Raw genomic sequence first — 13,832 nt, 5'->3', positions numbered from 1 at the left:
ACATCCTGGACCCCTCTGTTTGTATCCTCCGCAGGCACGTAACCAACACAGCAACCCACCGCCCTCCCTCCAAGCCCGCATCCCAAGCCTCAGTCAAGGCTGCCGCTCTGCTCTGCGTTGAAGACCTCACCCCTTGGAGGCCTCTCCAGCTCCTTCCTTTCCTTCAGCCTCCAGTCATCCCCAACTCCTGCCAATTCTCCAGTTCAAATGTGTGAATCCACCCCCCCTTCTCTGTTCTCGGTAAGACTGTGGGGTCTGGCCCTCACTATTTTTCACCTGAGGATGCCTGCACCTTCAGATCCCACCATCCCTGCTTTCAGACCTTGAGGACGTCCTGATTCTGACACAATACATCCCACTCCCGATCGGCATAGCAGGCTCTTCCAGCGCAGCTTTCCACACCGGCCCAGTCGCTAGCCAGTGTGCTCTTCTCCCTTCTCACTTCCCTTCCCGCAGGAGGGGGCCAAGTTCTAACATCAGAGGATTGCCGTCTGGTGGTGGGCAGCTGCGTTTGCAGATGGGGAGAGTAAGCGGATAAAAATGACTCATTGACTATGCTCACTACGAGTCTGCAGACTGACAACCTGTTTCCACTGAGCCCTTCATTCTGCTTCTCCATCATCTTTGTTGTAGTCTCAACAACCTCCCAGAAGATGCCACACCGATCTCTCCTCCCATTCCAGCTATCAGCCACACTTCTGTCCCCCATCTCTGGAAGCACCAAACTTCACTTTTCTCTGATACTTTCTCACCTTTGTACCTTTCATACCGCCCTTACCTACCTGCTCTGCTCCGCAAACTCCACTTGTCTTTTAAATCCCGGTCAAATCCAGCTCCACTGTAGAGCCTCCCCTATTCTGGGGTTTGCTCAAGAGCAATTTCCAATCAATTATTTACTCTCTTTTTTTCCCTAATATAGCATTTTATATAAGTGTGTGCATGTGTGTGTGTGTGTGTGTGTGTGTGTGTGTGTTAGATTTAATTCATTAATCCTCTGGAATTTATTTTAACTTATAGTGTGAAATAGGGAATTTTTTCCAGATGGATAGCCAGTTGTCCTAACCACCATTTATTGAGTAGTTCATTATTTTTGCACTGATTTGAAATACCACCTTGACTCTGTATTAAACTGGTCTGCTTCAAGACTCTATTTCTTTCCATTGATCTATTTGCCTGTTGGTGGATCAATAACAAAATGACTACTACAACATAATTACTATTGCTTTATAGTACATTTTTACATTAACAAAGTATCATTCTTTTTAAAAGAAATTTCTTGCATATTCTAGAATATTTTCTCTCCCAAATTAATTTCAGAATCAGTCTTAAAACTCTATGAAAAGTCATTTTGGAAATTTAGTAAGGATTATCCTGACTTTATAGGTGAATTTGCCATTAGTTGAAACTTTAACAACAGTGAATGTTGTCTAGGATCATGATGTACCTTTTCATTTATTCACATATTCTTTTATGTCCTTTGGTAAAGTTCTGTACTTTTATTTTTTAATATAGTCCATATTTATCCTTTGGTTTAGTTCTCAATATTTCATAGTTTTTTAAGCTATTTACATTTTCTAATAAACATTTTTCAATTTGCTTTTGCTCATGTCTAAGAAAATTATTCCTGAAAATAGTTTTCTTTAAATCTGGCTGTTTTGTAACTTTTATTCATTCTGATAATTTGTCAGTTGATTCCTTTGGATTTTGGGAGATAGATAATTGTATCATTTTAAGCAATGAGAGTTTCCACCTTTTACTTTGTATTTCTTTTTTTTTTGTATTGAATTAGCTAAGAATCCCTGTGTTTGTGTTAGTCTGGTTGGGCTGTCATAACAAAAGACCACAGACTGGGTGGCTTGAACAACAGAAATTTCTTTTCTCCTAGTTTGGATTCTGGAAGTCTGAGATCAAGGTCCCAGTAAGATTGTTTCTGGTGAGACCTCTCCCCTCTGCTTGCAGACAGTACCTTCTCACTCTGTTATGAATTAGAAATTTTTTGGCAAAATACCACATTTTAAGTCATAAATAAATAGCCCATTCTGAGCAACTTCCACCAAAAATTATTCTCCTAATCCTTAAAGGCAAAAATTAAAGATATGCATGGTGGAAAAAATCCTAAAGCTATTACGCATATGCTGTATATGTTACACTTTTTGCAAGACAGCTGACTTCATTCTTTTTCCTTCTTCTTTCTATCTCATATCCAATCTTAAGGAGGCTCTTTTTAGAAAAAATTAACATATCAACTAAAATCCCACACTCTTACTGATGTGACCTTGGGTCCAAATCCCTTCTCTGCATCCTTGATGGCTTGGTGGCTTTGGCAAGTTCCTTAATCTCTCCCAGCCTCAATTTCTCCATTCATAAAATTAGGAAAGAAATACATTCCTTATGAGTTTTCTGCAAAATTACATGAAGTAACCTATGTGAAATCCTAAATAGGACCTCAGTAGATGGAGTAATTTTGTTATTACTATTAAACACTGTCATATTTTCTTGAATACTGATTAAATTTGAAATATTTAACTTGTTCATAGAAATGAATCTGGAGAAACCATAAGAAGTCTAATTTCTAACCATAATTAATTTTTTAAAAACCTTAACTGAACTTCTGAATTTCTTCTAATGTTATATCCAGGACTCCAAATTTTGTTCTCAGATGCACCAAAGACTATAAAACATCCTTTGTTAATGGTGGAGAATAAACAGCTTCTTATAAAACAAGACTTCATCATCCAAGAGTTTACACATTTATATCCAGTGATTTGATTAAAAAAAGAAAAAAAGCCTTTTTTTGAGTCAGAAAAATGTTTGTGAAACCACTATAGAATAACAATTATGACTCTCCAGTTTTTATTTTTATTGCTGGGTTGAAAAAGGTGACTCTACAATGCCTACACCAGGAGGATATAATTCTACAAATAAGGGCCCAGCGTGACATTTATGAGAAAAGCCGAGTCCTCCTGCACAAAGCTGATTGGTGCTCAGTCAATGGGCTTCAGGGTGTTGCAAATAAAGGCACCTTCTCCACTGGGCTGGCCAGACGCAGGGCCGAGTGTTGTCTCTGCCTGTGGAACTTCGGGAAATTCTCAACTCCTGTCCCAGCAGAACACATCTGTGGCCAGCAAGGAGAAACCGTACTTTGAAGATGAAACATCTTCTTGCCCAATTCCCGTCCATCTTGGCCATTTATTGCTTCTGCCTACTACAGATTCCCTCCTCAGGTAAGGGGACCCCTTCAACAGACCCCAGCTGGCCTGAGCTCTAAGGAAGACTGGGACAGACCTTGACCTTTCAGGGCACTCCTGGAGGGAGTCTAGCTTGATTCCCTCACCTACCCTCATTTCTACCCTTTGGAAATGGCTTCCATCAGAGAGGATGGACAGAGCTAGATGCCGCAGCCTTTTACCAAAGGAGGTTACTTTCCCCTGTGGAACTGCCTTTAAACAGCTCTTGTCCCAAGGCTGGCCCCAGGATGTGCCGCTGAAATTGTGAGGAATGTGAGTCGGGGGACGACTCCAACGTGTTAGCCATTTATGCTCCTGGAATTCTGAAGAGATGAGAGCAGAGACGAGCTTACAAGTCCCAAAGACTGAGGATTGAGCAACAGTTGGAGAAGGGCGGTGTGGGAGCGAGCACAGGGAAAGGGAATCTTCTCCTAGCTTCTCCTGTGGGCCTGGCGGGGAAGGTGAGGGGGTTGGGCGGCGGGGGGAGAGTCCCAGGGAGCGCAGCTGAGGCCCCGTGTCTTCCAAGACTTGGGCGCTGTCCGAGGTGCTGACCGGACGCGGGTGTCTCTTCACCAAATTCTGAGAATCAGTGCTTTTGTAGGGAACAGGGGTTGGGTATGGGGTCCCTAGTCGAAATTTGTTACCCATCTCCAGGTAACTCGCTATATGATGCAGGATGTGGTGGAAGCTCCAGTTGGAAACAGATTATTTCAAAATTTTAGAATTTTCCATTAGAATTTTGGTTTCAGGGAGTAGAAAATCTTTGAAAATATATTCAAACAGAAAATATATTTCAAATAGCATGCTTGTTTTGCCATGTCCTGTAGTGTAATCACAAAGCCTAGGCATTGCAAGGAAACGTGGAGGTCATCTAGTTTAAACTCTCAGGAGAGCAGGGATCGCCTCTATGATTTCCCTAGTTGATTACTTTCAGTGACGCCCAACTCACTACCAGCCAAAGTCAGCCAGTAGCCGCCTCCCCTGGTTTCCAATAGAATCTTGTTTTGGAAATGTCTTACTATCTTTTATTTACCTGTCTATATATTTATATCCACGTCCCTCTTTTTCCAATTTAATTTTCTGTTCCCTGAGGATAAGGTCCCTATGGTATTTATCATTGTATTGTTAGCACAGAACCTCTTAGTAATTCCTTATAAGATTGGTTTGAATTTCTTTTCATTTTTGAATAGCTCCAATCATCACAAACTTCTTTACACTGAGCTGAAATCTGATCACATGCAACTTCTAACCACTAGCCCTAGTTCTGCCCTTCGGGGATATACAGAATAAGATTAATATTTCTTATGACAGTTCTCAAAATAGTTGATGGCAGTTAACACACACTTCCTAATTTTTCCCTTTGCCAAAGAACACTGTGCTCATTTCCTTTAACTCACAACAAATCCTATCATTTCAAGTAGGACTATTACCTTTCAAGGTTGGGACACTATTTTTTCAATCCAGCACGAGATTGCCTCAGCTTTTTCTTGGCTCATAGTGAGACTGCAGGGAGCAAAATATCACTCAGTATTTTTTAAAAAAATACTACTCTTGAGCCAGATATTCCCTCAGATTTTTAAAATCTAAAGTCAGGGTCTTATATTTATCCCATTTAATTTCATCTTCTTAGTTCTGACATATCCAGTTGATTCTTTCAGTTGCAGTATTAGCTTTTCCTCCAAGTGTTGTGTGACATGCAAATGAGATGAAGACTTCATCTAGGTCAGATAAAAGTTGACTGGTATGGGGTTCAGCTGCACGCCAGCAGCAACCTTCCCCATATCCCTATTCCTGAAGAGTCTGATGAAGCAGAGAGACAGGTATCCATATTTCTTAAAAGTTCCAAGAGTGACTCTGATGCATATACTTATTGACACCATCTCTTGATAGCCTGTCCTTATATATTCCATCAAAATATTACCAAAAGTGGGGTCCAGCTGCTCACCACTCAAAAGCCAATACAGAGGCAAGTTTGGTGGAAAGGAAAGCTTCCTTTATTTCAGGTGCTGACAATAGAGCAGGGGAGGGTGGACACAGGCCTGTCCAAAGGCCGACTCCCCAGCCCCCCACCCCGACAATCAGTGGGCAAGAGCTTTTATAGATGGAGGGAGGGGGCTACTTGCAGAAACAGTACAGTCAGCTCTGACAGTCATCTTGAAATTGGTCATATGGTGGTCTGACCAGCATCATCTTGATTGTTTTAAGTATAGTTAATCTTCAGTTCTCGGGTTGGGTTGTTCCCATTTCCTTGAGGCCAGTTCTCAGAATTGTGGCAGCTTATGTGATGGCTACAGTCTGGTCATCATGTAGTTAATTTCTTCCACCTGATGGAGGTTTTAGTATCTACAAGACAGCTCACAGGATATGGCTCAGAATATTATCTATAGCCTTTGAGAAGGAACTAAAGGTCCTTGACTTTGCTTAATGACTAAACTATTTTTATTTAGTCTTTTTGGGCTGTTTTCTTTTGTTTCTGCATTTTCTCACTTCCTGGATTAAACTTATCTTTTGGCTAAAGTTTTTCTACAGACAAAAGGCAGGAGGAGGACATGAGGGGGCAAGGACCATAGGGCCCTGATCCATTTCAAAAATACAAATTAAGTTGTTACCTAGGTAATTTTTTCCCTCTCTCTTAACTTGCTAACTCTTGTGCTGCTAACTCCTGGTAAATAAAAAACCATGCAATTTTTAATTAACTTTGGTACAAATCTCAGATTTGCTAGTGGTAGGTAGAAGTGTGTTTTCTTTAACAATCCTTCTAACAACACGGTATTAATAGAATCGCTGTATGCTTTTCATGGTAAAGATTTAAAAGTTAATCCTGGACTTTCCTGGTGGTCCAGTGGTTAAGAATCCATCTTGTAATGCAGGGGACACCGGTTTGATCCCTGGTCGGGGAACTAAGATCCCACACACTGCAGGGCAACTAAGCCCACATGCTGCAACTAAGACCCGATGCAGCCAATAAATAAATAAATAGTAAAAAAAATAAAAGTTAACGCTACAACCTCTTTTCTCCTAACTGAGATTTTTATGATTTCTCACAATAGGATTTCCTCGACCTTTAGCTGATCCTCCAGATGGCTTGGATATTGTGAAGCTTGAGGTACACCACTGTTCAGTAATGTGAGATTTTTATTTAGCGTTAGCCTTGAAACTATCATGGGGATAATGTTCACTTAAAACTATTTTAAGATCAGATTCTTGGCTGCAGCAGAAACTCACTGTTTTCATTTTCATGGCTTCATTTAAGTCATCTTGGGAGTTGTGTTGAAATTCATGGCCACTGTGTGAGAAGATAATGCAACGTTCATAAATGAGACAACTTTAGAATTTAATTTTAATTTTAATTCTATTGATTAAGGAATTTGTACTTATCTTTGATTCATTTTCCTCATTTTTTAGTGGCTGGCATATTGGGCAACTCTTTCTAGACAACCTAAGGTAAAAAAATTAATATACATATGGTAATTTTTTTATTTATAACAGTGCACCTGTTTATACCATAATTGATATCTGTAAATAAGCTCACTCTTTTGCTACCTACAGGAGAATTCTGTTTGTATGTGTAAGTGTGTGTGTAAGAATACAGTTTTAGGAAATAACAAGTGACTCTCCTAAATATAAATGACCATAAAATATTGGTAGTTCATCTGCATTCTTACAATGATCATAATCACATATACATATCATATACATAATCACATATATACATAAAATTACATGTCATGTGGGGATACAGTAGTGACCCAAACAGACCAAACTACCTGCTCTCATGGAACTTATATTCTAGTTGGGGAAGTAGTCTCCAAGACAGATAGATAAAATTTTAAAAATATTTTTTTCTCTAAAAAGAAAAAAAAATAAAGCAAGGAAGGTGCATATGAAATCTTGAGAGTTGGTGTTCATCACCTGGAAAATCATCTTCAAATTCCTTGTTATTTTTTGGTTTTTTGGCTTGAAAAGTAATGGTATAAAGTTGATGAACATGATAACAAAAATCTATTGCCTATTGGGGCCCAATAGGTGTCCAGAACACACACACACACACAAACACACACACACACTTCTGTGAACAGATGCTGACAAAGAGACCGGAAGTTGTAAAAATAGTAAATACTTTCTGCTGATTTAGAAATGGTGATCATAAGGAAACAGAAAGTTAATGTCCACTGAGCCTCTGCTATGAGTAATTTTGGTTCATTATTTTGTGTGTGTGTGTGTGTGTGTGTGTGTGCCCATATGCACGTGTGTACATGTACATGCATAACAGAGAGAGAAAGAGAGAATACGTAAGTATTGGTTACTGCAGAAACCCTCCCCAAAGTTTGCAGGAAGATGTACCCACAGCAACAAAATTAGACATGTTACTAACAACTTTCATTTCTGTCTTGATTGGAGTTTGAGCTGATTCAACAATGTTTAGATGTAAATGAGATGAGATCAATAGTAACCAGATAGTTACAACATCATTCACAGTACCTCTTTGAGTAGGAATACTGCCAATATAGCTTTTCCTGGGCTGTCATCCATGCAGACAGAACAGGGTGGTGTTCTAACAAGGATTCAGAAATTAAAAGCTGGACTTTCTGCAAGGACAGTGAAGATTCATGTAGAAAGCTTTTAGGGAAAAAATTTGGTCAGTATGAACCAACCCTAAAAAAACTGAATTATAGGGTGTGCCCAGCAGCAAATTAAAAGTTGCAGTCATTCTTTTATCCCACCTCTTAGTTAGATGGCTATCTGGGAATTGATTAGGGTATTGCTTCAATGCATCATAGAGTGTGTTTTTCCCCTGAAGATTGAAAAGGTAAAATAAGATTAAGTTTTAAAATAATGATATTGCTGGTAACTTTCCTTTTAGCAAGATTCTGCATCAACTATAGTCTTATTAAGTTTGTATAATGGATTTCTTTTTAGAATGCCAATTTATTTCATAATATTCAGGTAAATCAGGAAGGTCCCCGGTGTAACTTCTACTGGAAACCTGCCCCAGCAAAATTCCATGTGACTTACCCTCATCATTTTCTTTCCAGGATAATCAAGACATATACAAAAGGGTGAGTACCACCAGCCTAGTAACAAGAGCATGCAACTACCACATTTACAGCAAGTGACGCTTAGAATTAAAATCAACCTTTTTTTCTCTTATTTAGTTTTTATTTCATTACTCCAGAACTCAGGAGCCGACGCATCCAGTTAAAACTGGGGTCAGTATTTTATCGTAATCATCTTTCTGTAAAAGTCACTCTCCTCTGCATGCCTTTGTCCTTTCCCATTTAATATATGCAGATAAGTAGAAAAACAGGGGCCTTCCAGAAACTCTGGGTAATAGCTTTCTAGGTGCTTTTTCCTGGGGCTGCAGGGATTCTCTCTCTCCCTCTCTGGGGAAGAGGTTGGGGGAGGTTGACAGATCTGAAAAGCTAGAGAATAAATACAGAAAAGGAAAAATTAGTAAGAAATAACTTTTTATTATGCACTTAAACAGATGTACAAGAAGCCTGGTAAAGACTGAGCTCTATTTACATTGCTCCATATTACCTTCTGTGTTTTAAATTCTGAAAAGTGCTTTGTGAAGTGTGAAGTACCACATTCCCAATAGTGATCCGTGGGTGTGCATCTTTCATCACTGTCACAGTGTGTATGTGCTGTGGGAATAAAAAGCATCACCTCTAACTTTCTTATTATAAATTGGAGTTACCCTCAGGAACAGATTGTTGAAGTGAATTTCTGCAGGGTATGATTTGGAGAATATTGGGAAGGTCATAGAATAGAATTTTTAGTAGAATTTCAATCCAGTCACAATGATTGAAATTCTACTATTAGAAAGTCACTTATTTATATAGTCAAGGCTTTCCAAGTCTTCAGAAAGATCCTTAAAATAAACAAGTACCAAGCAAAATGTTTTTCCCTTTGAGGCAAAGACACAAGAGTAGTATAGATTTAGTACTGGGGATCAGGTAAGGATGCGAATAGTATCAAGACAGGCCATGGGCACTGCAAGTAGAGAAGGGTCAAAAATGGAAGGGAAAAGAGAAAGACAAATACCATATGATATCATTTATATGTGGAGTCTAAAATATGGCACAAATGAACCTATCTACAAAACAGAAGCTGACTCACAGACATAGAGAACAGACTTGTGGTTGCCAAGGGGTGTGGGGAGGGGGGAAGGATGGAGTGGGAGTTTGGGGTTGGCAGATGCAAACTATTACATTTATTAGAATGGATAAACAACAAGGTCCTACCGTAGAGCACAGGGAACTACATTCAATATCCTGTGATAAACCATAATGGAAAAGAATACGAAAAAAAGAATATATATGTGTATAATTGTCACTTTGGTATACAGCAGAAATTAACACAACATTGTAAATCAAATATAGTTCAATAAAAAAAAAAATTCTTTGTAGCCTAAAAAAGAAAAAAAAAAGAAAAGAAAATGGAAGGGAAGAGATAAACTCCGTGTCTGTGACACGAATTAACTTTTACTCTGAGCCAAAATACTCAGGGAGGATTCACAGGCCTAGATGAGACAGGGTATGTATGTCTGAGTGTGTGCGGGCAGTCACGGATGAGACCTACAGGAAAGTAAAATGCATGGGGGCGGTGGTTATGCACACTGCCCTTCCACCTCGCCCCTTAGATAAGGAGAGCACACCTGGGGAGCCAGAGAGGATCTTCATGGAGATGCTTCTTTGAGACGATGCACTCCACACTAGAAGGACTGAATGTTTGGGATTAATGCCGACACAAGTCTGTTTTACCCTAAGGGAATATTTTTAAGTGATGTGTTGGAATGAAATGTGCTAGCAAGGCAGGCGGTTCTTTATTGAAATCATAAAATTTCAGGCTTAGGCTCGGAAATGGATTTTACTCTGAAAATTAAACCCATTTGTAAGGGGGTGAGCAGACAGGAATGCACATAGCCCTGGGCCTGGGCCCGGCGCTGTCTGACCCTCACCGCCTCTTCGCTGCAGTTTCCTCCTGTGCGTTCTCTAATGCGTCTGGCTGCCAAGCTCGCCAACCAAAGGATGAAAAGATTTCGGCAGCGCGTATGTACTTTTTCCTTCCACCATACTTTTATGCCACTAAAAGTTCACTTAAATGGTGAATGCCTGTTGTCCCCTTGGGGCTCACTGGTGTTTTCTCCTTGTACAAGCTCCACACAGTGGCTGCAGGGCAGGGAATGGGGGAGAGGGGCTGTGGTCCAGCTCCGTGACCATCGTCTCCTCGTCTGCGCTCTTCATCTTTTTCCATTTTAGTTTTTGTGTTGTTTTTTCACTTTCCCTGTCCTCTTCCTCCTCGTGACATAGACACTTGCCTTGATCATATACTCTGCTTCCCCTTGTCCCACCTACCTTTTTATTCTTATCGCAGAGCTTTGTTTCTTAAAAAAAAAAAAAAGCTCTGAAACTAACACAACATTGTAAATCAACTATACTCTAACATAAAATTAAAATTAAATTAAAAAAACAAGACAAATTTTAATTAAAAAAATTTAAGTTTAGAAATGACTAGTTTCAATAATAGCTGAAACTGTTCAAAATGTCCATCAAAGTTTTGTTGCGTGGTAGCAAAACAAAGAAACAAACACAATGTTTTGGACACTGTGAGTCCAAGTAGGGTGAACGACTCATCCCAGTTTGCCCAGGACGTTCCTGGGTTTAGCTCTGAAAATGCCAAGACCCCAGAAAATCGCTCACTTCCTGAGAAACCCATTGGTCATCCTAAGCACAGGCCACAGTTTGCCTGGATACTGATGTCAGACTTCCAGGTTGAGTCTGCCTCCATCATTGGGCCAGATCCACATGCAAAGATGAGCTGAAGAAGCTGAAATGGCATATCCTTGAAAATCTGCCTAAACCAGGAGTCAATTTCAAGTCGAGGCTGTTGGGAAGAACAAGCAAGTTTAACATTGTCCTGGACCCTAAGGGTAACCCAACCAAGAAAACACACTTGCCTTCCTGAACAGAAAATTGTAATTGGCTGCATGGTTAGCTGTTTTCTTGGAAGGCATTTTGCATCTGACTTCCGGCTACCTTAGAATGGAATCAGGGAGGGGCAGGATCACAGTACCCTGCAAGCCTCGGGGATGAGTTTCCTATTAAATGAACCTGGGCCTCATTCCTTCACAGGATTCCGGTGCTGCGGCAGAGGATTTTACCAAGAAGGTATGTCAGCCCTGAGCAAGCACCACCCCCCAAAAAAGATCTACTTCTCAAGAGAGAAGGACGGGGAGTGCTTGGAACCAGGCCACCTTGCAGCCCCTTTAGATCACTTCTGGAAAGAACTGGTCTCACACTATACCCTAAAATTCTCTGAGGCTGAGCATCTAATTTTGGGTTTCCCTGGGCTTGTCCTGGAGCAGAAAGGAATCATGGAGCAATGCCCTTGGACGGTACTATTTCATCTCCGTTCTTACAGATGCGTCACCTGGGTCCATCTGCACCTGGAGATTTGCTTTCTGGCTCAGAGGCCCACAGGCCAGTTGTGCAAACTTGGGGAGGGGTGCTGCATCTGTGCTTCTCCAAGTTGACCGTGCACCGTAAACACCTGGGACCTTGTTAAAATTCAGACGGCTGGGCCCCAACCCCAGAGATTCAGTGGGCACCTGAGATTTTGCATGTCTAACAAGTTCCCAGGTGTCGTTGATGTTTTGGGTCTGGGGAACCACACTTTGAAAACCACTACCATAGACATCTTTGAAAGACCTTCGGCACAGCGTGGTTGCATAATGGTTTGTGTTTTTATGTTGCAGGATCACACTGCCACCTTGGAAAGACCATTTTTCCTTTTCAGGGTAAAGCATATTTCCTCTTCTCTGTTTTTCACCCCGATTCTCTCCTACCGCCTCAGTTATGGAGTTACTGCAGTATAAGCCCAGCCAGGCCCCCATGGCGAACTTGTGAATCATTAGGGGAACTTTCTCACCCTTACTTAGGGGATGACTCGATGCTTGGAAAGGAAAGGGTCCAGCTGGACACATGCTGCGCGCACCAAGGCTCTGGGAGGAGCTCAGGGGCGGGAGGCGGGAGTTCTGCTGATGGACAGACGCGCGGGCCAACCAAAGTCGGAGTCCGTGTTCCAGAGCCTGAAGGTCCAGGACACACGGCCCCAGATCACAGTGGAAATAGGAGTCTAGGTGTCCTTTTCCCCAGGGAACTTGGAGCTTCTTGCAAAGGTCACAGAGTCACAGATGATCTTTTAATTCTTGATCTACCACTCCCTAGCTGTTTCACCCCCTAGATCTTCAGTGTTTGCATCAGAAAAACGTGCGAATCAGACTAGACGTGTGCTCTCCATCTGCATTCTGTGGTCATTGGTGCTAAGAGATGCTCTGCAAAGATCAAATACGATCGAAAACACTGCACCTGACACTCTCCGAGGTTTATAGAGCATACCATGTCCTGCAGGAAACAACCTGTTTAACTTGGCTCAATCATACTATTCCCAAACCCGCATGACATCCCAAGTACAGCTTTTAAATCTGCATGCCCTACTAGTGGTTGTTTTCTGGAAAGTACTTGCAGAAACAGTGGGTCTCCACGATGTCTTTAGGGTGAGAAGTCCTGTGATGCGTCGTTTAGGGATCGTCCTGCCACATAAACAGAGGCTAAGGGGTGGAGTGGTGGGGTGAGGGACAGTGTCTGGGCCATATGAGCAGCAAGGGTCCTGGAGCACTGCCCCAGAGGATCCACAGAGTAGCAGTGACTGGGGCTCCCCAGGTGAGCCCCCAGGGAAGCTGCTAATGCCTCAGTTAGGAGAACAGAGCCTTAGAGCGTAGGGAAAGGATCTGGAACCAAGACACAGATTTCAGACAGTTTGGTCTCAGTACTGTAAGCTGCTCCTTTTTTTTTTCAGCCAAGGAATGGAAGGAACCTTGACCTTAGCACCTGGTAGGATCGTCCAAGGTCAGCCTCATTGCAGCTCTTCTCCTCCAAACAAATGTTATCTGTCTGACGTGGGGGAGTGAGAGGCAGCCGGAGGGGTGATAGTTCCAAGAAAGGGGGGCCACGTGAACCCCCTAAGGGGCGCCTCTGCCCCTCCCTTTCCCGCTCTCAGCATCACAGAGACCCCACGGCAGCCTGGCACTGTCCCAAACAATGCAGCCTCTGCTCCATGCCAGCTCTTTGCAGGTGTGTTGTCTCCAGCAGTGGCTGTGAGAGGACAGAAGCTCCACAGCTTTTGTGACTTCTCCCCGGCCCTTGTGATGAAGCAAAATCCACCCTGGCGTGCTTGGCGGGGAGAAGTTCTCTATAGTGGGAACATTTCCGATTAGAACCAGGCCAGGCTGTTCCCTCCATTCAATGGGGCTCTGAGACCCGGGGGTGAAATCTGGGGAGATTTCTTGGCTTCTGGCCCATGGCAGTTCAAGTCCCTGCACACGGGCAGCTCTGGGCCTCCTCTGTCTCTCATGTTGATGTGGTCCCAGGGACATGAAGCCACTGTCCTTCAGAGGCATCCCAGCCTCCCTCCTGGAGCCCCTGGACCAACTGGCAGCGACTGGGGCCCTGGCAGCCCAAGGTGCCTGAGAGAGCTGTCCAGATGCTGGGGAGTGTAGCTGCCCTGGCCAAACTGGGAAAGATGTTCCCTGAGGCCACA

The 13,832-nt window shown here is 42.3% G+C and overlaps 1 protein-coding gene across 1 annotated transcript; it reads left to right on the top strand.

Moving 5' to 3' along the window:
* Positions 1-3,148: 3,148 nt before the first annotated feature.
* Positions 3,149-13,130, top strand: NMS (neuromedin S). The gene is made up of 9 exons (XM_059943395.1): positions 3,149-3,224; positions 6,278-6,333; positions 6,633-6,671; positions 8,264-8,287; positions 8,384-8,437; positions 10,208-10,282; positions 11,366-11,401; positions 11,989-12,030; positions 13,092-13,130. Exons 1-9 carry the CDS (start codon positions 3,149-3,151, stop codon positions 13,128-13,130), a joined length of 441 nt encoding a protein of 146 aa, XP_059799378.1.
* Positions 13,131-13,832: the final 702 nt, after the last annotated feature.

This window comes from Balaenoptera ricei, chromosome 13, assembly GCF_028023285.1.
Source record: "Balaenoptera ricei isolate mBalRic1 chromosome 13, mBalRic1.hap2, whole genome shotgun sequence".
In the NCBI taxonomy this organism is placed as follows: domain Eukaryota; kingdom Metazoa; phylum Chordata; class Mammalia; order Artiodactyla; family Balaenopteridae; genus Balaenoptera; species Balaenoptera ricei.
Note: the sequence above shows the minus strand (reverse complement) of the source record. Positions and strands in the feature narration are given on the sequence as shown.